Here is an 18855-nt window from a genome sequence, read left to right on the forward strand (position 1 = left end):
GCAGAAAGCAGTTTGGACGCGCAATGGGCCGAGACCGAAGGCTCCCACTCGCGTTGTCGATGTTCCAGTTTGTCGCGATCAGCTGGAATGACTGGACTGGAGCAGCTTGTATCCACTCGGCATTTGGTAAGACTGTTCTATCAGGAAGACGGTATTGCCAAGGCAGGGTTGTGACAAGAAACCGGCTGTGAGATTTTTCATGAAAGGAGAAAGAGGCCGGTTGTCTTTGCCTGAAGTTCATCTTGTGCAAAGTAAGGAGACGACGAGCGCCGTCTTGGACGCAATTTGGCACTTCGACGATATAAAGCATTGATTGGTCGACTATGGAAAACCCCTCTCCAGTCAGTAGCCTCGGCCTTGGCCGTGATTCTGATTCCACCCCTGGTTTTGGTTCCATCCCGGGTACTGTTGAGGGTGCGGTGGCTGCCATTGCGGTTGGTTTGGGTAAGGAGGCGGGGGAGGCGGAATGGGGTATCCCATGTGCATGTTCGGATACGGCATGTGAGGGGGAAAGGGGGGAAATTGTGCCATCGGGCCCCCTTGCTGATGGAAGCCGCCGTTGGGCGGCATTGGCGGAGGCGGTGGCGGCGGCCAAGGCCCCGTGTAGTTTGGCGGTGGAGGTGGATGGGCAGAAAACTGCGGCTTTGGTGGTAACGAAGCATGCGGCGGCGGCGGAATGAATCCATGGGTAGAGGGGAAATTTCCTGGAGGTGGAGGAGGCAGCGGCTGAGGAAATTGAGGTGAAGGATTCGTTCCAACTGGACCTCTGTTGGCTGGCGCCGGCGGGGAGGAACGACGGTAACCCCGGAATCCGCCAGGAGATCTAGAACGAGATCGCCTGTCGTAGCCACGGTCACGTCCGATTCCCATCCTTGGCCTCGAAGGCGAGCGGCTGTCGTCCCTCCGCCGCTTGTCGTCTCTGTCTCTGCTTCGGCTGCGGCTCCTCGAGGAGCTGTACCTTCGCTTTCCGCGCTGGCTGAAGCGCATTCCACGATCGCTGCTGATGCTCCTACTACGACTCCTGCTGCGGCTTCTCGAAGAAACACTTCGGCTTCTGTTGTAAATGTCCTTGCCGACGGGCGGCCGCGACGTTGCTTCCTGTCGCCTCTTCTTCATCCTCTCGCAAAACTCCACAGACCATCCATAGTATCCCTCGCAGACGACCAATTCCCCAGTCATCTCGTCCTTGACCATGTGCTGCCCCATCATGTCGATATCTGCCACGATGCCTTCATCCTCTGTGTATAGGTCCTCCGCGTATTGCAACAGATCTCTTACAGCACTGACCAATTCGGAACCAGCCTTCTTGTTTCTAAGATCCAATGCTTTGATCTGGCGTGTATCGATTGGTCTGGAGTCGTTTGGTCGGATAAATGGCATGAGAGCTCCCGCCGGTAGATCGAACCAAGCGTCGTGGGTTTCTCCGTGATAGGGTGGCAGGGTAAAGGGCGTGTCCTTTTGGACGACAGCGCCTTGTGCTTGCACCTCATCGCTCGCAGTTGGTAGACTGCCCTCTTCCAGCGCTTTCCGCACTCGGTCCTTGTATCCATCGCTATACTCGGCGTGGGCGTACAATTCGGTGAGCTTGGCAAGTCGCTGGCGAAGCTTTGCTTTTCCGGAAACTTGGGCTTGGAGAACCGTGTTCATGAGAGATGTCAGGTTGGATTCCAGCTCTCGGACAGTGTGGGCAAAATGCGATGAGAGATCCTGGTGTACTCTGACGTGGTGTACCAGGTCATTGAGCAGGTAGAGAATATTCAGCGCCTGTCTCCGGCTTGACGGAAGGTTACGCCGGGAGCGCTTTGGCAGAGAAGCATCCTTTTCAGCAACCAGGCTCTGTGCCAACCTTGCCAGGTAGTCTCCAAGGAAGGATATCCTCTTGGACGAAGGCACTGCGTTCACCACCAGCCATTCCTTGCAGTTCTGTCATTGCGACCAAGCTTTAGCGAAGATCGCGATGCTGCATTAAGATAGTAGATCAAACCTGGAGATTTGAGGGCGAGCAGTGGAGAATGGCTGCGTCAAGCAATGTGTGCATTTGAGCAACGGCGTCTTTGTCGAGGGCAGTGGGGTCATCGCGTCGCATGGCCGCGAAAAGCCGGGTCCTGGCGATTGTGAGGACTGCCGGCGCAGTCAATGATGACGGGGGACGAATGGCCGCCATGGCGTGGAAGATGGGATATCGCAAAGGCCAAAGGTGAATGGGAAGACCTTGGGTTGGATGCAGTTCGATGCGCGTCAATGCGAGAATGCCGGCGCCCGGATACGAGGGTCGGATGATCTCCGGACCGCGCAGATTTCTGGCGGGGGCTTCCCTTCATTCAGCAACAGCTTACTTGAACCGTACCTGATCATCGACTTTTAATAGACCATGCTCTGCTTCCATGTTCTGGGCTATTTTTCGATCCACATTATGTTCAGAGTGAGTGTCTAGAGAGGTGCCTTTCTCTGTTTATGCTAGACACTGCCATCTGCAAAGCATTCGATACAGATCACGTCTTCGGGCACAGCGCCGCAGTTTTCTATTCGTGTCCATGTGGATGTCTGGCATAACCCGGCGTCAAATGTTCTCCATCATAAGAAGAGATGCTCGTATGGAATGAACCGTGTCTTGTGCCTTGAAGAGAGCATCGGGTCTACCATACATACCAGGGACAGTCTGCCTCCCACAACAGACATGCCACAAAGGCAATAGATGCCGTGCTCTGTGTGGGCCAAGCTCGTCGGACAGAGGTGCCGTACGGTGCATCCCGCCACAAGTTTCTTTGCCTTGGAAGATGGCCATCATATGAGTCTTGGATGAGCTCTCCAGCCGCACCATACTTCGCTGCCGCATAACTTCATGTTTGTAAGCTGATGGGTGGGCGGCAGGACGGGTCGCTGCTGAGATGTGAGAATGGCGCGGTGGTACAGCGAGCAGAGCGGGATAGGGTATGCCAGAGTCAGCATACGGCCCGTCTTGGTGGCACTGAGGCACAATGGCTCTGGTTGCGCGCGGGATCCTCTGGTGCCGGTGCAATGCGCTGGGTTGCAACGCCAGGGACTCGAGAAACGTTCACTCGCGTGGTACTGCGCTCATCTGCGTCTTGTGGAGTCTTTGAGCTGTTCTGCTTTCTAGATCAGTAGCGTATTGAATGGCGCTTGGCGAAGACTGTCGTGACTGGTTGTAAGCTTGCGCGCGGAGAGTGCGCATCCGCATCATCTGCGGTTGGAATGTCCCTCCTGTGGTAGTGCTCAGATTCCAATAAGCTTGTAGGATGTTTCCTAGACTCAAGGCCCGTCGGTAATAACTCGAGGCATGTAAGCTGATGGGTCTCATCAAGAATGATTCGGCGGACGGAACTCGCACGGGAAGGACCTGTCAACATGAGCATGTCCCGTTTCGATGCCAGCGCGATTCCTCCAGCTGTCATCGACTGACAATTCGTACGTCTAGGCGCGCGCATGGTGAGCAGTAGAGAAATGAAGACAGGACGGGAGAGTGAGACGGTAAGGAACAGGTGTCGACAGCATTGGAAAGGAGGGGAGGGAGGTGAAACGGCGACAATGTTGGTTGGATTCCTCGTTCGAGGACGACACCAACGAGCTTGCGCGGATTATGGCGCAGCGCAACACATTCAAACACGTCGACATTTGCAGTTTTCCCATCAGGAATCGTATTCGGCATGAGTAACGCGCGAGCGCGTAGATGCATCTCAGCGTGTGTATAGTGTTCCCAGAGGATCCTAGCGGCTTACAGGAGTGGCGTCTTTATACTGTCGACCAGGACGCCTTTGCCGAAGCCCGCATGATGTGTTAAATTTGCTCCGGCGTTCCATGGTGCCCCGTTAGACTCCTTTTTGGTCACAAATATAGCCATGCTGGGTGTATAATTAGAAGTGTCCATGTGATGTTTTGACTGCAAAAGCAGGCAGCAACCCCAAGGACGCGTAGGCATACCAATCCAGACTGCGCCTCGCAAAGTGAAGCAAACAGTCGTCGCTATGGAATGCGCATTGTAGCATCGTTGGTTAGCATGTCTTTAGTCCAACAAGCTGTCCGCTGCAAGTCTTCGGGAAACTTGACCTGGCCGGAGAGTCGGGCGCCTGGTAGTGGCGATGAAGATGGTAGAGACCGTCAAGGGGCCCAGGCGGGTGGTGAGCACAGACGAGACGGGCTTGTGAGTTGTGGCTGAAGTGGGGACGGCATCAATGCTGAGGTCGGCCACGCCTCTGCTTTCCCTCGAGCGGACCCGCTGCCAAGGGCAAGGCGAGGGACCCGACCACGATGCTGCCGTACGACGGTGGTGAAGATGACAACGTGTTGGAAAAGAAATGAGGAAGAAGAATTTCGTCCTCAGGGGAGACGACGTGTTTAATTTGAGTTTCGAGGACGTTTCGAATCGGACGCCGTTCAATGGAAAAAGCAGACATGGAAGCACAGAACGTGGGAGGGTTGAGTTGCATTCGGACAGTCGACGGACACGAAGCGGGGAAGCATATCAAAGGCTTTGTCCAATAGGAGAGAGCAGAGGGGGGTGCGGCGTGGACGGTGGTACGGGGCTGTCCCCTCATGACACGAATACCAAGCGACGATGCTGCCGTTCTACCGGAACAGATGGGCAAATTTTTGGCCGCCGTGTGCACGCCACCAGGGACGTACCATTCGGGACGAGGAATCAGTCGCCCCAGACAGGTGCTGAGGTGCTGAGGTGTTGGGCGAGAGGTCGGAGGCTTTGGACGGCCAATCAGAGCAGGGGTGGCACCGGGGCGAAGGAACGAGGACCACAGGGACCACAGGGTCGTAGGGCTGGCCAAACGCAAGGCAAGGGGCTGCAGTCGCCAGCAGACGGGCTTCACCGCAGGTCCAGGTGCTGATTTAGCGCCTGGTGCAGGGCGTCAGGGCACACGAGGCGAGGAGATGTTGATCATGTTGGTGACAGCCGCTGGTGAAACGTGAGATGTCCGAATGAGGCTCTGCACCTGCAGACGGGAGAGACGACCTGACGAGAGACTGCGCAATGACGTGGTAGATGTCCATCGGGGGAAGCCGAGGAGAAAAAGCAGAAGCGAGAAAATTTGGAAGCAGTGGAGATGGTTGGGTGGCGATCGGATGTCGTGTGGTCGGAGTCGGAGTCGGAGGGTGATGATTGTTGCGGGAGGATGGCCGCGACTCGGGAGGCTGGGAGAGGAAGAAGAGAGAAAAAAAGAAAAAACAAAAAAAAGAAGAAGATCAGCGCGTCGACGTTTCACAGGCAACCGAAAGAGGAAGCTCGCGAGAGAGAGGCCGTCTCCCCGACCGGACCAGGCACGACACAGTCAGGTCAGGTCAGCCAGTCAGCCCGTGAGCCCGTGAGCCCGTTCCTGCGCCACGGCTGCGCCACATCCGCTGGACTGCTGGGCTGCTCGGCTCTCTCGCTTCCCTCCAGCTGGGCTGTCCTTCCTTCCCTGTTCCCTCGCCGCCAACCGCCGTCCCTGTCCCCGTCTCGCTCCCGTCAACCAACACCACCTCTTCACCACAAGTCGTCGTCGTCGTCGTCGTCGTCGCCGTCGCCGTCGCCATCGCCGTCGTGCTTCGGCGCGTCCGGCGCTTCACCACCTCACCATGCGCTCTGCACCCAAGCGCCGTAGACTGGTGGGCGTTTCAGGAGGCCGATCCACAGCCAACCGCTTCTCGCCCCGAGCTGGTTGCACCCGCAGTGCGCGTCGTCTGCGGCCCGTCTAGCTGCTCTGACGCACCCGGCGTTGGCCTCTTCCAGCCAGAAAAACTGCTTCTGCCTGTCCCCATTGGACCGCCGCCGTTGGCCTTGGCTATCGATACCATACCGCTGACCCACCGCCCCGTCGCCTCTCTCTCACGCGTCACCTGCTCCGACCCTAACCTCACTCCAGTCCTCCATGACCATCCTGTCAATCTCATCCTGCCGTGCCCACCGCCCCTCACGGTACCTGCGTTTTGAAACTCAGCAATGCCACCCAATGCTCTGCTCTCCTCCGCTGCGCTCCAGTCCTCGTCTGCCCCAAGCCACCATCTGCCCTCTTCCCAATTCCCAACTTCCCCCCTAACGGCCGCCTCCCGGCCGACCTGCGCCAGACTTGTCCCACACCCACATGCCACTGGCTGCGTGCTACCCTGATGCCTTGCCCCCTACCTACCCTACCCCCGATTCCTCCTCAGACAGTCCGTCGTAGACGCCAGCTGTGGGGGGCCTGGCCCTGGTCCTGCTCCTGGTCCCGTCGCTGTCTCTCCCGTCTGCCAGGTCCCCCGACGCTTGTGCCCACTCTCCACAGCCCTTGCGCATCCGGCTGCACTTGCAAAAAGCTTGGTCTTTTGTTTGTTCCGTCGCCCGGGATCCTGCGCCTAGTCCAGATGGTGGCTCGCTGAATATAGCTTATAAGTATGTCGCCTTGGCCCCGGACGTAACGTTTCTTGCGCCTTCGTCTACACCTCCGTCGACTCCCTTTTCCATTTCTGACAAAGGCTAGCCCTTTGAGTTTCCTTGAATCTTCGCTCCCGCCTGTGGCAGAGCAGTACGGTCCTTTACCAGATTCCCTCGTCATCACTTCGACACTTTGACACTCCTTGTCCCCGGAACCCATCTTTCACTCGTCCACCCTCTACTCCATCGACCAAACTCTATAGGGTTCCCTTCAGACGAGGTAGGTCCTTTCCGCTGTTCTTTGGAACGTTCTTCATTGTTCACCAGTCACCGCGACGCTTCTTTGTTCACATTGTTTTCCCTTCTTTGTTCACTTTTCTTCACTTCGAGCATTTCTTTCTCTTATTCACAACCTGCTTGCTTTCCCGTAAACAATGCCGCCGACGCCGTCGGCACACCCACACATAAAACCTCGACACCTCTCCAACACCACTTTGCGACAAACTAACACCCACAACCCCAGTTCATTTCCCGCCCTCAACCGCCAGCTGGTCTAGCGATTTCCAACTCCAACTACTCGAAGCTCACACTACACACTCTCTATCCACCATGGTCTCTCTCACTGCCCTCGCGGCCCTCGCCGCCACTGTCATTTCCGGCTCCCACGCCCACATGATCATGAAGTCGCCCGTCCCTTACGGCAAGGACTCGCTCAACAACTCGCCGCTCGACGACTCTGGCTCCGATTTCCCTTGCAAGCAGCGCTCCGGCGTCTACGACATTAGCGAGGTCAACTCCATGCCCGTCGGTGTCGCCCAGGAGCTTAGCTTCACTGGCTCTGCCACCCACGGCGGTGGCTCGTGCCAGCTCTCCGTCACCCTCGACCAGGAGCCCGACAAGGACAGCGAGTGGAAGGTCATTCACAGCATCGTCGGTGGCTGCCCCACGTCCGCAGCCGGCAACCTCGCGACCACGGACGGCGCCTCGACCTTCAACTTCTCCATGCCCGAGGGCATGCCCAATGGCCAGTACACGCTTGCGTGGACCTGGTTCAACAAGGTCGGCAACCGCGAGATGTACATGAACTGCGCCCCCATCAAGGTCACCGGCGGCGCCGACAACAACGACGTCTACAGCAAGCTCCCCGACATGTTCGTCGCCAACCTGCCCGCCGAGGAGTGCGCGATTCCCGAGAACGAAAACTTTGACTTCCCCAACCCCGGCGACTCGGTCGTCACCGCCGAGTCCACCTCGGTTGGCGCCAGCCTCTCTGGAAGCAACTGCGCCGCCGTCACCATCAAGGGCGCCGGTGCTGGCAAGGCTGGCTCTGTTGCCTCTCCCACTGGCGACTCTGGCGCTGGTGCCACGTCTGCTCCCGCGCAAACCACGCCCGCCTACGCCTCTCCTGCAAAGTCGACTCCGGCCGTCAACACGGGCGGCGTCTTTGCTCCCGGCGCGTCGAGCGCCGCCCAGCAGACATCATCGGCGGCGGCCGTTCCCGTCACCACCCCTGTCGCCGCCTCGACCCCTGCCACGGCCGCCGCTCCCGCCGGCACCGGCAGCTCCAGCTGCGTCCCCTGCTCGACCGACGGCGCCGTCGTCTGCATGGGCTCGTCGCAGTTCGGCCTCTGCAACTGGGGCTGCGCCGTGCCTCAGGCCGTCGCCTCCGGCACCTCGTGCACCGACGGCAAGATTGTGCGCCGCGACGGCCGCGTCCTTCAGCGCAGCCACCTTCGCCGCGCGCACGACCGCGCCCTCGCCGTGGCCAAGCACCAGCACCACGCTTAAGCGTGCGAGCCGTTCGTTCGTTCCCGCGTGCGCCGTCTGCCTGGCGCTCTCGGTGTGTACATATTGCGTGGTACATAGGGGTACAGGACCAGCCAGCGAGCAAGCTAGCAGCTAGCAGCTAGCCACCACCATCGACGCTCTCTGTTGACCAGGCGAGATGTCAACCTGTTGCTGCTCTGCTGCTGCAGGCCTGTGGTTGGTGACGAGGATGAGATCATGATCAAAAACTTCACTTCTTCCCATCCGGGGGGCACCGCCTCTTCATGCGAGGACGGCCTCTCTTTTTTTCTGCTTCTTCCCCTTCGCAACCTTCTCTTCTGCGACTCGTTGTTGCGTTATTCGCATCTAGGGGGCGTTTCCAACCGTTCACTCCAGCGTCGTCGTCTTCTGTCCTTCACCGCTCCTACTTCCTTCCTTCCTTCTTTTCTCGTCAATCTGTCGCGCCCCGGCATACGCAACCAAGCGAAGCAACTGAACAACATTGTCTGACAATGGGGGGATGGAGTTGGGGCTGGGTGGGTGGAGGAGGACAACACAAAGCAGGGCGGCTTCTAGCATACAGGCAGGCACGGACCGAAAATAGCATTCTGGCATGGCACTTTCTTGCGCCTACTTCCTTTTCTTTCTTCACTTGCTTTACTTTTCATGATGGGTGTGTTTCGTGTACGCGACGACCTCTGTCCTTTGTTATATGCTTTGTTCGTGAGAGGGGGAAAATGGGCGTCGTGCCGTGGTGGTGGTGGTGGTGGTGGTGGTGGTGGTCTTTCTCCACATGTTTTCTCGTCTGCGGCGCTGGATATGCATCATCATCATCATACATACATAGCATAGCGGCATAGCCTATATCCTTTCTTCTACTTCTTGTACAAAATTCAATCAATCACGCAACGCAGTCTTGCAAACTCCAGTCCGTACGTCCTTCTCTCGCCTACGTATGTTGCCCTTCAGGCCCTTCCCTCTCTTGGAAAAGTGTACATGGTGTGCTGATCTGATGTGACATGATGTACATACAGGTAGTGCGTCTCGTCGCCCTTGCTCCTCCCGCTCCCCATCCTCCTCCTCGTCCCCTCTCCCAGCCCCCCGCCCTCGACTCTCTGCACGTTGACGCGAAAGAAGAAGCGTGCATCACATACTCCCTCGCTCGCCCCGCTCCCCACAGATACTTGCATATGGTGCGACGGCGACGGCGACGCAGACGGACGCTCCAACAGTCTACTGCTTGCGTCGTCGTGGTCTGCACCGTCGTCCCGGTGCTTTGATGCTTTGATTCCCAGCCGCCCCCAACGAATCAACCCGCCACACAGAGAACACGAAGTAGATGAAGCTGTGCGCGTAGTCTACATACCTCTCGACGTAAACATCGCCGCTTCAGTCGTCGTCGTCGTCGTCGTCGTATGACAAACTCCGCACAGGTCGAGTCCATCGAGTCCAGCGCCCTGCTGTACTGCGCCGTACTGCGCTGTGCTTGCTGTGCCTCGACCGTTTTGTGTTTCGGTGTACAGTACAGGCAAACATACATGTACATGTGGTCGGGTGGCACGATTGATGTCTGTTCCCGCATCTGGGCGGTTGGACAAGGTGGGGACGGTGCGAGGAGGGGAGTTGATGTGGGTGGGAGATCTGGCTGTCCGTCTGTCTCTGTCGATGTGGAGAGGAACAGGTGGAAAGGAAAAGTTGGCACGGCTCGTTGACAGATGTCGGCGACGATCCAACAAACGACGGACAGAAAGACAGACAGCATCCCAGCCACCTACCTACCTAACCTGCCTACCTCTCTACTCTCCATCAATCACCCCACACATCCCCATCCCCTTCCCCTCAACCCTCCCCTCCTCCCCTTTGCCACCCGCACAGCCCGACCAAACCCTCCCCTGACCATCACCACAACCCACAACCCAAAAGCCGTCGCGTCGTGTGGCGGCGTGTCGTCGTCGTCCACGCCAAGCCCAAAGCTAAGCGGCCGAGCAGCGGCCCTGCCCGCAGCCCGTCCGAAACACGGTCCCCTGAACCTTAATCTCGCGTGCTGCGTCAAGTCGAGTCATGTCTTCGTTTGCTTGGTGTGGCTGGTGATTGGCCGAGGGCGCGCCGATGGGTGCGGGACGGCGTGCGGGAGAGACGCAGGGAACATGGGGGAGGAGAAGAGGGTGGTGGTGGGATGAGCAGGGGATGGGGAGATGTTGGTTGAGGGTAAGGGCGTGGGGTTTGGTTGAGGAGCGGAGATGGGAGATGAAGACATGAGAGACGAGAGAGGGGTGTTGGGGAGGGATGTGATGGAGGCTGGGTAGTAAAGGCCGTGGTAGTTGCTTCTGCCACCACGAACGGTGTACCTGACAGGAAGGTCGCAACAGAGCGTGTGATCAAAACTCGCAAGAAAAACCAAGCCGGCATCGTCGTCGCATCTGCCGCACGTCCAGATCGCGCCCAGCAGACGAGATTGGCGCTCCCCGTGCGGACGACCCTGCGCAATGGCTCCAGATTGGCGATTGACATCCCAATGTCCGAGTCATGGTCTTTGCGAAGACGCGGGTGAGACGTGCGGATGGGGCGAGAGATGAACGAATATCGTCCGGTTGCTTTTTGTGATGAGGATGGGGTGTGCAGGTGTTGTGCCTGCCCCTTTTGCGGGGCGGCCAGTGAAGGCGCTTAGTTGATGGGAAATGGGAGATGATGCACTGTTTTCTTGGGGGATGGATGCTTGGGGATGTGTCGATGTCAAGGCCGTGCCGAGGTGTTTGCAATGCAGGTTCATGAGGTGCCAACTATGAAGTCGACGTGGGAGATGAGAGTTTGGTGTTGAATGTAGTGGACTGTTGCATCTGTGACTGGCCTTAGATTGGCGTTCTTGACAAAGCGTAGGGACATTGATATCAGTGACTAAGGTAGACTTCAGGAAATACAGTGCAGTCTTCTGGATATGATGAATGAGATGGCAGTCAAGTCCTGGCCGCAGTGTTGCGCCCGCGACCCAAAAGAGCTAGCGCAGGCGCGTCGTTAGCGCCGCTCGCTTAGGGCACGTGCCACCTGCAGCCTCTACTTAAGGCCGGCGGGCCCCCCTCCCCTCCGCTTCTTTTCTTCTTCATCCAGGTGCTCGGGCATTACGCGTATCAGTGAGGATTCGTCCGAGATCGCGTTTTTGCTAGTTGAAAACTACAACTAATGACCGCTTTTGTTGGTCTTCGGATCGGCAAGGAATCTTTGGAACTCTGCTCTTGGCCTTGACCGGCCAGCCCGCTTTTCTTCGTCGTGCGTATTCGCCTTGCGCGGGTCCTCGGAGAAGATGCGTCCAACTTTGCTCACTGCGACCAAGGCTCTTTGCTGGAGTCCGTCTCGCCTGCCGCCACCATGACTGGCACCGTTCTCATCACTGGCGGTCTGCTGCTTGCTCGCTGTCTTTGTCGTGATGGGCTGACCTCCGCCAGGCACTGGTCTGCTGGGTCGCCAGGTTGTCCGCGAATTTGTGTCGCGAGGCTGGAAGGCTGTTGGGACTGGATTGACGCGCGCCGACGCGTCGTCTACCCTCAAGCTCGATCTGCTCAACCACGGCGACGTGGAGAAGACGCTGGACGACATCAGGTGAGTGCTTCGCCATGCCAACGTCCGTGTCCTTGCTGATGGCGTCAAAGACCCGATGTCATCGTTCATTGTACGTGCTATTATTCCGAGTCTAGCGCTCCCATTCACAGGCCCCAGGTGCTGCAAACCGTTTCCCAGACTCTTGTTCCTCCAACCCTGACGGAGCGCGCGCCATCAATGTCGACGCCCCGGCCACACTGGCCCGTCTGGCAAGCCGCCGCAACATTTTTCTGCTCTACATAAGCACCGACTACGTCTTCCCCGGTACGCCTGGCGAGGCCCCATACGCGCCCGCCCATCCGCCCGATCCTCCAAACATGTACGGCTTGACAAAGTGGGAGGGCGAAAAGGCGGTGCTGGAGGCCGCCGGTACAACAGAACAGGACGTGAGGCCTCTTTCTGCGGTGCTTCGCGTGCCTGTGCTCTACGGCAAGGCGCTGCGGCCTTCAGAATCGGCCGTCAACGTCCTGGTTGAGCAGATTCAAAAGGCCGCTGCGCTGGAGCCGTCCGAGCCCCGCATCGCCATGGACCACTACGCCCAGCGCTACCCGACAAACACGTCCCAGGTCGCCCGCGTCTGCTTCGACATTTGCGAGCTGTACACGGCAAGGAGACAGCCTGCCGCCCAGTGGGGACAAGCAAAGCTCCCTGAGATATTGCACTTTTCGTCCGAGGACAAGATGACCAAGTACGAGATTTGTCAGGTCTTGGGGGATATTCTGGGCTTGCCGCTCGACGGTCTCGAGCCTTACACGCCGTCGCAGGAGCAGCTGGCGAGGGAAGAGAGTGAGGGCAACACGAAGAGGCCTTATGACTGCCACTTGGACACGGCAGAGACCAAGGCTTTGGGAATTGATGTGAGCACCGTCAATTTCAGAAATTGGTGGCGGAAGGAACTTGGTGCGTATCGGCACTGATGGGATATGGATGGCGTTGCTAGGGACATGGGCGGCATCTTGCTACCTTTGCGCGATTGTGATTTTTCTCCCTTTCTTTCATCATTTCGCGCTCTTAGTGTTCCAACATCGCAACGGATCTTGGTCGTGATGGTCTGAAATGAATGGATGCTTCGTTGATGTTCAGTTGGAAATCAAGTCAAGCGCTCACTTGCGATGCTAGCTGCAAATCGCCTCCGCTGTGCCTCTGAGGCCACCAATTGATGCCCTGCAGCTGAAGCCAATCCGATGGCCCAAGCGTTGCCAAGTGGTACTTTACGCGTGCGCGTCTTGAGCGCGTTTCTCGGGAAATTCGCGTCAGCCTTTCAGCGCTTCCGGTCCTGCCCAAAGCACCGCACCGCATCCAAACACAACACCGACACTCGAACGTCAAGATGGACAGGCAATCAGTCTACAGTCTTGGCCTTTTCCCGCTCAACGACAATGACAACGAGGACAACAACTCTCAAGTCCAGAAGCACTTGATTGATTTTGTGCTCTCCTATCACGTCGACAACATCTTCATCTACAGGTTCGTCCAGAAGCTTGCGACAGGCTTGTCAATGCTGATTGCCACACAGAGACCAGATACGGGAGAATGCTCTCGTGAAGCAATACTTCTGCGACGTGGACATTTCGCACTTGATCAACTACAACGAGGAGCTCGCACACAAGTTGGCAAGCGCGCCGGCCGACATCATCCCGCTCTTCGAATCCGCGTTGAAGATTTGCACGCAGCGCATCGTATACCCCTCGCAAAAAGACATCAAACTCCCAAACCACCAGCTCATCCTCCACTCCTCCGCTTCCCAAATCTCCATCAGAGATCTCAACGCGACAAACGTCTCGCACCTCGTCAGAATACCCGGCATCGTCATTGGTGCCTCCACCCTCTCTTCCAAGGCCACAACTCTCCACATACAATGCCGCAACTGTGGGCACCCCGAAACTTTGCCTGTGACAGGAGGTTTCTCGGGCGTGTCGCTGCCCAGGACGTGTGGCCGGATTCGGTCAGATGGCGACGCGGGAGAAAAGTGCCCGCTCGACCCGTACTATGTCGTCCACGAAAAGTGTGCATTCATAGATCAGCAGGTCTTGAAGCTCCAAGAGGCGCCCGACCAGGTGCCCGTCGGAGAGCTCCCGCGTCACATTCTCATCTCCGCAGACAGGTACCTCTGCAATCGCGTGGTGCCAGGGTCTCGATGCACGGTCATGGGAATCTTTTCCATTTATCACGCCAAGGGCGGAAAGGGAAACAACGCCGTCGCAATCCGCAATCCCTACCTCCGTGCTGTTGGTATACAGTCGGACGTGGACCACACGATGAAGGGCAACGCCACGTTCACCGAGGAAGAGGAGCAAGAGTTTTTGGAGATGAGCAGGAGGCCGGACCTCTACGAGCTGATGGCAAGATGCATCGCCCCGTCCATCTACGGCAACCAGGACATCAAGAAAGCCATTGCATGTCTACTGTTTGGCGGCTCGAAGAAAATTTTGCCCGACGGCATGAAGCTGAGAGGAGATATCAACGTGCTCCTTTTGGGTGACCCTGGTACTGCCAAATCCCAATTGCTCAAATTCGTGGAGAAGGTCGCCCCGATCGCAATCTACACCTCTGGAAAGGGCTCTTCCGCAGCTGGTCTGACGGCCTCGGTGCAACGGGACCACAACACCCGCGAATTCTACCTTGAAGGTGGTGCAATGGTGCTTGCCGATGGTGGTGTCGTTTGTATCGACGAGTTTGACAAGATGCGGGACGAGGACCGCGTTGCAATTCACGAAGCCATGGAGCAGCAGACGATTTCAATTGCAAAGGCCGGTATCACGACTATTCTAAACTCGAGAACGTCCGTCCTTGCGGCAGCCAACCCAATATTCGGCCGGTACGATGACCTCAAGACTCCGGGCGAAAACATCGACTTCCAGACGACCATTTTGTCTCGTTTCGACATGATTTTCATCGTCCGCGACGAGCACGAGCGCGGCCGTGACGAGAGGATCGCCAAGCACGTCATGGGGATTCACATGGGCGGCCATGGCGTTGAGGAGCAGGTACAAGCTGAGGTGCCGGTGGAGAAGATGAAGCGCTACATTACGTATTGCAAGCAGTAAGTTGACACGAGCGCGCTCACCATTGGATTTGGACTGACGTAGTTGTAGGAAATGCGCGCCCCGTCTTTCTGACGAAGCCGCGGAGAAGCTGTCATCTCACTTTGTTAGCATCCGCCGACAAGTCCACGCGGCCGAGATGACGGCCAACGCACGGTCATCGATCCCCATTACTGTCCGCCAGCTCGAAGCCATTGTCCGCATCACCGAGTCGCTGGCCAAGATGACGCTGTCGCCGATTGCGACGGAAGCGCACGTCGACGAGGCGATTCGGCTTTTCTTGGGCAGCACCATGGACGCCGTCACGCAGGGCGAGGGTCAAGGCAATCGCGATCTCATGACCGAAGTCAACAAGGTGGAGGAACAGCTCCGGGTGCGTCTGCCCATTGGCTGGACAACCAGCCTGGCGGCGCTGAAGCGAGAATTCGTCGACGTGAAAGGCTACAGCGAGCAAGCGCTGAACCGGGCGCTGGTGGTGATGCAGAGGCGGGAGACGGTACAAATCCGACGCGGCGGAGCCCAAGTGCACCGCAGTGGCGTGTAGTTGAGAAATTGAGTTTATGGGGAGTAGATGTTGGGACCTGTAGGGTTAAGGCGTTCCTGGTTTTTTGTTATGCGTTTATGGGGGGGTGGGACGGGTTGGGGCGCGGGTGCAGACCGTTTTTGAACATCACGGGATCCTCGAGCAGGGATTGGAGGCGCATTGCAGATAGGAAATGATGCCAGATTCTGACCAAGCGCCGACGTGTGGCTAGCGACTTGACGTGCTGTCGTGCTGAAGAATTGGGTGTGCTAGAGTCTAGACACCCAAGATGAGGCCAGGCGCGGCGCGGCGAGGCGAGGCGACGAGAGGCAGTCGAGGGAGGGCTCAGCTATCCCCACAGCAGCCGACAGGGTCAGGTCAATGTAGTGGTGTGTCGCCAAGGGGTCCTCGGCGACAGCGACAGCGACAGGGAGGGCAGATGGACTCGGACCGACTTGCCCCAGGCCAGCTCCACCCCGCACTGATGGAGTTATGGAGCGGAGAGCGGAGACTGGAGGGACAATCAGTGCCCTGGAGGCGATGATGACGATGTGGGGGATCGTAGCACACGGTCGTCGATCCGTCGATGGGATGGCGACTCGACCATTGATTGCAAACAAACAAGCACACCGGACGGACAGACAGACAGATCCACGCACAGGGATGGCGTCCGAGGCCAGCCGGGGTGCGGGCGGGCGGGGTGGAATCGGAGAGGAGGACGAGGAGTGCAGTGCTGCACCTCACGCTGTGGGTACAGTAGCTCTCACCACCGTCTCGACGCACGTAAGCGCGACGATGGGCAGCCATTTATGTCGGCCAGGGCAGGCCTGTGCCACCGCAGCTCGTGACGGATGGCCGCAATCAGCAATCAGCAAGCAATCAGGAGAGGCTCGCAGTCCCAGGCCAAGGTCAAGGTCGTGGTCATGGAAGCTCTGACGTTGGTAACCAGGATCCTGCGCCTTTAGCCGCCCTCGGTCCTGCACTCACGCCTTGAGCTTCTCACTCTTCCTCTTCCCTTCGCCTCCTCCTCCTCATCTCAACATCGACAACTCCCCCCAATTGCCCCCTCCGCCTGCGCCGCTGCACGCGACTGCCATTCCCGGCCACCCACAAGCAAGACGAATTCCTCGTCGCCGGGACCAGACTAGACCTCTCCCGCTCCATTCCTCCACACCTTACCACAGCTTCTCCACGCTGTACCACCTTCCGCTTGCCATTGTCCCGCCTCGCCAAGCTCGAATTACTTTACTCGTCCGCCGTCTCAACCATTCTGACCTAGATCACTTCTCCCCAGACACACACCATGGCAGAGCCCGCCGCGCGAGACGTAGCCAATCACGTCCTGTTCGAGATCGCGACGGAGGTGGCCAATCGAGGCAAGCTGCACCCATCTACAACGCCAAGGGCTCAAGCTGACAGTCTTTCCCAGTCGGAGGCATCTATTCCGTCCTCAAGTCCAAGGCTCAGGTCACGACTGCCGAATATGGAGCTTCCTACACGCTCCTCGGACCATGGAACCGTGCCTCGGCCACCGTCGAAGTCGAAGAGCTGCCGCCTCGAGACCCGGCGCTCATTGAGACAATCAAGGCCATGAACGAGCGCGGCATTGCTACCCTGTACGGACGCTGGCTCATTGACGGCGCTCCCCGCGTTTTGCTCTTCGACACGGGCACGGCCTACAAGTACCTTGACGAGTGGAAGGGCGATTTGTGGTCCACGGCTGGCATTCCTTCGCCACCCGGAGACGGCGAGACCAACGAGACCATTGTCTTTGGATACCTAATTGCATGGTTCTTGGGAGAGGTAATCCCGATCCCTGCTGGCACAGTCAAGGTTCCCCGAGCTAATCGCCTCTAGTACGTCTGGCACGAGAAGAAGCGCGCGGTGGTTGCTCAATTCCACGAATGGCTTGCTGGTGTTGCAATTCCGCTCTGCAAGAAGCGACGCATCGATGTTACGACCATCTTCACGACGCACGCGACGCTGCTTGGGCGGTATCTGTGTGCCGGCTCCGTCGACTTTTACAACAACCTGCAATACTTTGACGTGGACGCAGAAGCTGGAAAGCGAGGCATTTACCACAGATATTGCATCGAGAGAGCGGCGGCTCACTCTGCGGATGTCTTCACAACCGTTTCGCACATTACTGCGTACGAGAGCGAGCATCTCCTCAAGCGCAAGCCCGATGGCGTTTTGCCCAATGGGCTCAACGTCAAAAAGTTCTCCGCCACCCACGAGTTCCAGAACTTGCATCAGCAGGCAAAGATAAAAATCAACGACTTTGTTCGGGGCCACTTCTACGGACACAACGATTTCGACCCAGAAAACACGCTGTACTTCTTCACCGCCGGCCGCTATGAGTACCGGAACAAGGGCGTTGACATGTTCATCGAGTCGTTGGCTCGTCTGAACCACCGGATGAAGAGCGCCAACTCGAATACGACCGTGGTCGCGTTCATCATCATGCCTGCGCAAACCTCGTCCTTGACGGTCGAGGCCCTCAAGGGCCAGGCCGTCATCAAGTCCCTTCATGACACGATTGACGTTATTTCGAAGAACGTGGGCAAGAAGTTGTTTGAGCGGTCGCTTGCCTGGCACGAGGGAATGGACCTTCCAGAAGACAAGGAACTCATTAGCTCCGCAGACAAGGTCATGCTTCGCCGTCGACTGTTCGCCATGAAGCGCCACGGCCTTCCCCCGATTGTCACTCACAACATGGTCAACGACCATGACGACCCCATCCTCAACCAGATCCGACGGTGTCAGTTGTTCAACCATCCAACGGACAGGGTCAAGATTGTCTTCCACCCCGAGTTTCTGAACTCTGCCAACCCTGTGCTCCCAATGGACTACGATGACTTTGTGCGCGGCACGCACCTGGGTGTCTTTTCTTCGTACTACGAGCCTTGGGGATACACTCCGGCCGAGTGCACCGTCATGGGCGTTCCGAGCATCACCACCAATCTGTCCGGATTCGGATGCTACATGGAGGAGCTGATTGAGAATGCACAAGACTACGGCATTTACATCGTTGACAGGCGGATGAAGGGCGTTGATGATTCGGTCAACCAGCTTTCGGATTACATGTTTGAGTTTACCAAGAAGAGCAAGCGCCAGCGCATCAACCAGCGCAACCGGACGGAGAGATTGAGCGACTTGCTCGACTGGAAGAGGATGGGCATGGAGTACGTCAAGGCTCGGCAATTAGCCCTGCGCAGAGGTAAGCTTGCGTCGAAGAGACTGCACAAGATGGCTGTACTAACAATGGCGGCAGCGTACCCCGATGCCTTTGAGGGAGATGTTGAGAGCGACTTTTTCGGAGCGGCCGAAGTCAAGATTTCTCGACCACTGTCGGAGCCAGGGTCTCCCAGAGACCGGTCCGGCATGATGACGCCTGGAGACTTTGCTTCGCTGCAAGAAGGACGCGAGGGACTGAGCACGGAGGACTACATTGCGTGGAGGCTTCCGTAAGTGACTTGTTTGTGAGATTCGGGTGTTGTGCAGAGCTGACAGTATGACAGAGAGGAAGAGGACCCCGAGGAGTATCCGTTCCCGTTGACGCTGAAGAC

The 18855-nt window shown here is 57.6% G+C and overlaps 7 protein-coding genes across 7 annotated transcripts; 5 read left to right on the plus strand and 2 right to left on the minus strand.

Annotated features, from left to right (window-relative positions):
- Positions 1 to 124: 124 nt before the first annotated feature.
- On the minus strand, positions 125 to 2321 carry J3D65DRAFT_45373 (uncharacterized protein). Its single transcript, XM_066796375.1, has 2 exons — positions 1985 to 2321; positions 125 to 1923 (listed from the first exon to the last, which is right to left on the minus strand). The coding sequence occupies exons 1-2, from the start codon at positions 2162 to 2164 to the stop codon at positions 343 to 345; spliced, it is 1761 nt and encodes a 586-aa protein (XP_066660210.1). The 5' UTR covers positions 2165 to 2321; the 3' UTR covers positions 125 to 342.
- A 4267-nt stretch (positions 2322 to 6588) lies between these two features.
- Positions 6589 to 8278, plus strand: J3D65DRAFT_45619 (uncharacterized protein). The gene is made up of 2 exons (XM_066796388.1): positions 6589 to 6638; positions 6882 to 8278. Exon 2 carries the CDS (start codon positions 6968 to 6970, stop codon positions 8144 to 8146), a length of 1179 nt encoding a protein of 392 aa, XP_066660211.1. The 5' UTR covers positions 6589 to 6638; positions 6882 to 6967; the 3' UTR covers positions 8147 to 8278.
- Positions 8278 to 9064, plus strand: J3D65DRAFT_45651 (uncharacterized protein). The gene has a single exon (XM_066796390.1). The coding sequence runs from the start codon at positions 8410 to 8412 to the stop codon at positions 8983 to 8985; it is 576 nt and encodes a 191-aa protein (XP_066660212.1). The 5' UTR covers positions 8278 to 8409; the 3' UTR covers positions 8986 to 9064.
- A 172-nt stretch (positions 9065 to 9236) lies between these two features.
- Positions 9237 to 9946, minus strand: J3D65DRAFT_611416 (uncharacterized protein). The gene has a single exon (XM_066798906.1). It carries the CDS (start codon positions 9885 to 9887, stop codon positions 9435 to 9437), a length of 453 nt encoding a protein of 150 aa, XP_066660213.1. The 5' UTR covers positions 9888 to 9946; the 3' UTR covers positions 9237 to 9434.
- Positions 9947 to 11233: 1287 nt separating this feature from the next.
- Positions 11234 to 12882, plus strand: J3D65DRAFT_611420 (uncharacterized protein). The gene is made up of 5 exons (XM_066798907.1): positions 11234 to 11389; positions 11454 to 11516; positions 11566 to 11719; positions 11770 to 11789; positions 11837 to 12882. The coding sequence occupies exons 2-5, from the start codon at positions 11489 to 11491 to the stop codon at positions 12634 to 12636; spliced, it is 1002 nt and encodes a 333-aa protein (XP_066660214.1). The 5' UTR covers positions 11234 to 11389; positions 11454 to 11488; the 3' UTR covers positions 12637 to 12882.
- Positions 12883 to 13011: 129 nt separating this feature from the next.
- J3D65DRAFT_611426 (MCM2/3/5 family-domain-containing protein) lies at positions 13012 to 15798 on the plus strand. Its single transcript, XM_066798908.1, has 3 exons — positions 13012 to 13186; positions 13236 to 14762; positions 14815 to 15798. The coding sequence occupies exons 1-3, from the start codon at positions 13050 to 13052 to the stop codon at positions 15305 to 15307; spliced, it is 2157 nt and encodes a 718-aa protein (XP_066660215.1). The 5' UTR covers positions 13012 to 13049; the 3' UTR covers positions 15308 to 15798.
- Positions 15799 to 16406: 608 nt separating this feature from the next.
- On the plus strand, positions 16407 to 18839 carry J3D65DRAFT_45713 (glycogen synthase). The gene is made up of 3 exons (XM_066796396.1): positions 16407 to 16662; positions 16716 to 17089; positions 17144 to 18839. The coding sequence occupies exons 1-3, from the start codon at positions 16590 to 16592 to the stop codon at positions 18755 to 18757; spliced, it is 2061 nt and encodes a 686-aa protein (XP_066660216.1). The 5' UTR covers positions 16407 to 16589; the 3' UTR covers positions 18758 to 18839.
- Positions 18840 to 18855: the final 16 nt, after the last annotated feature.

The sequence above is a fragment of the Phyllosticta citribraziliensis genome (assembly GCF_038025025.1).
Source record: "Phyllosticta citribraziliensis strain CPC 17464 chromosome Unknown J3D65scaffold_1, whole genome shotgun sequence".
Lineage (NCBI taxonomy): Eukaryota > Fungi > Ascomycota > Dothideomycetes > Botryosphaeriales > Phyllostictaceae > Phyllosticta > Phyllosticta citribraziliensis.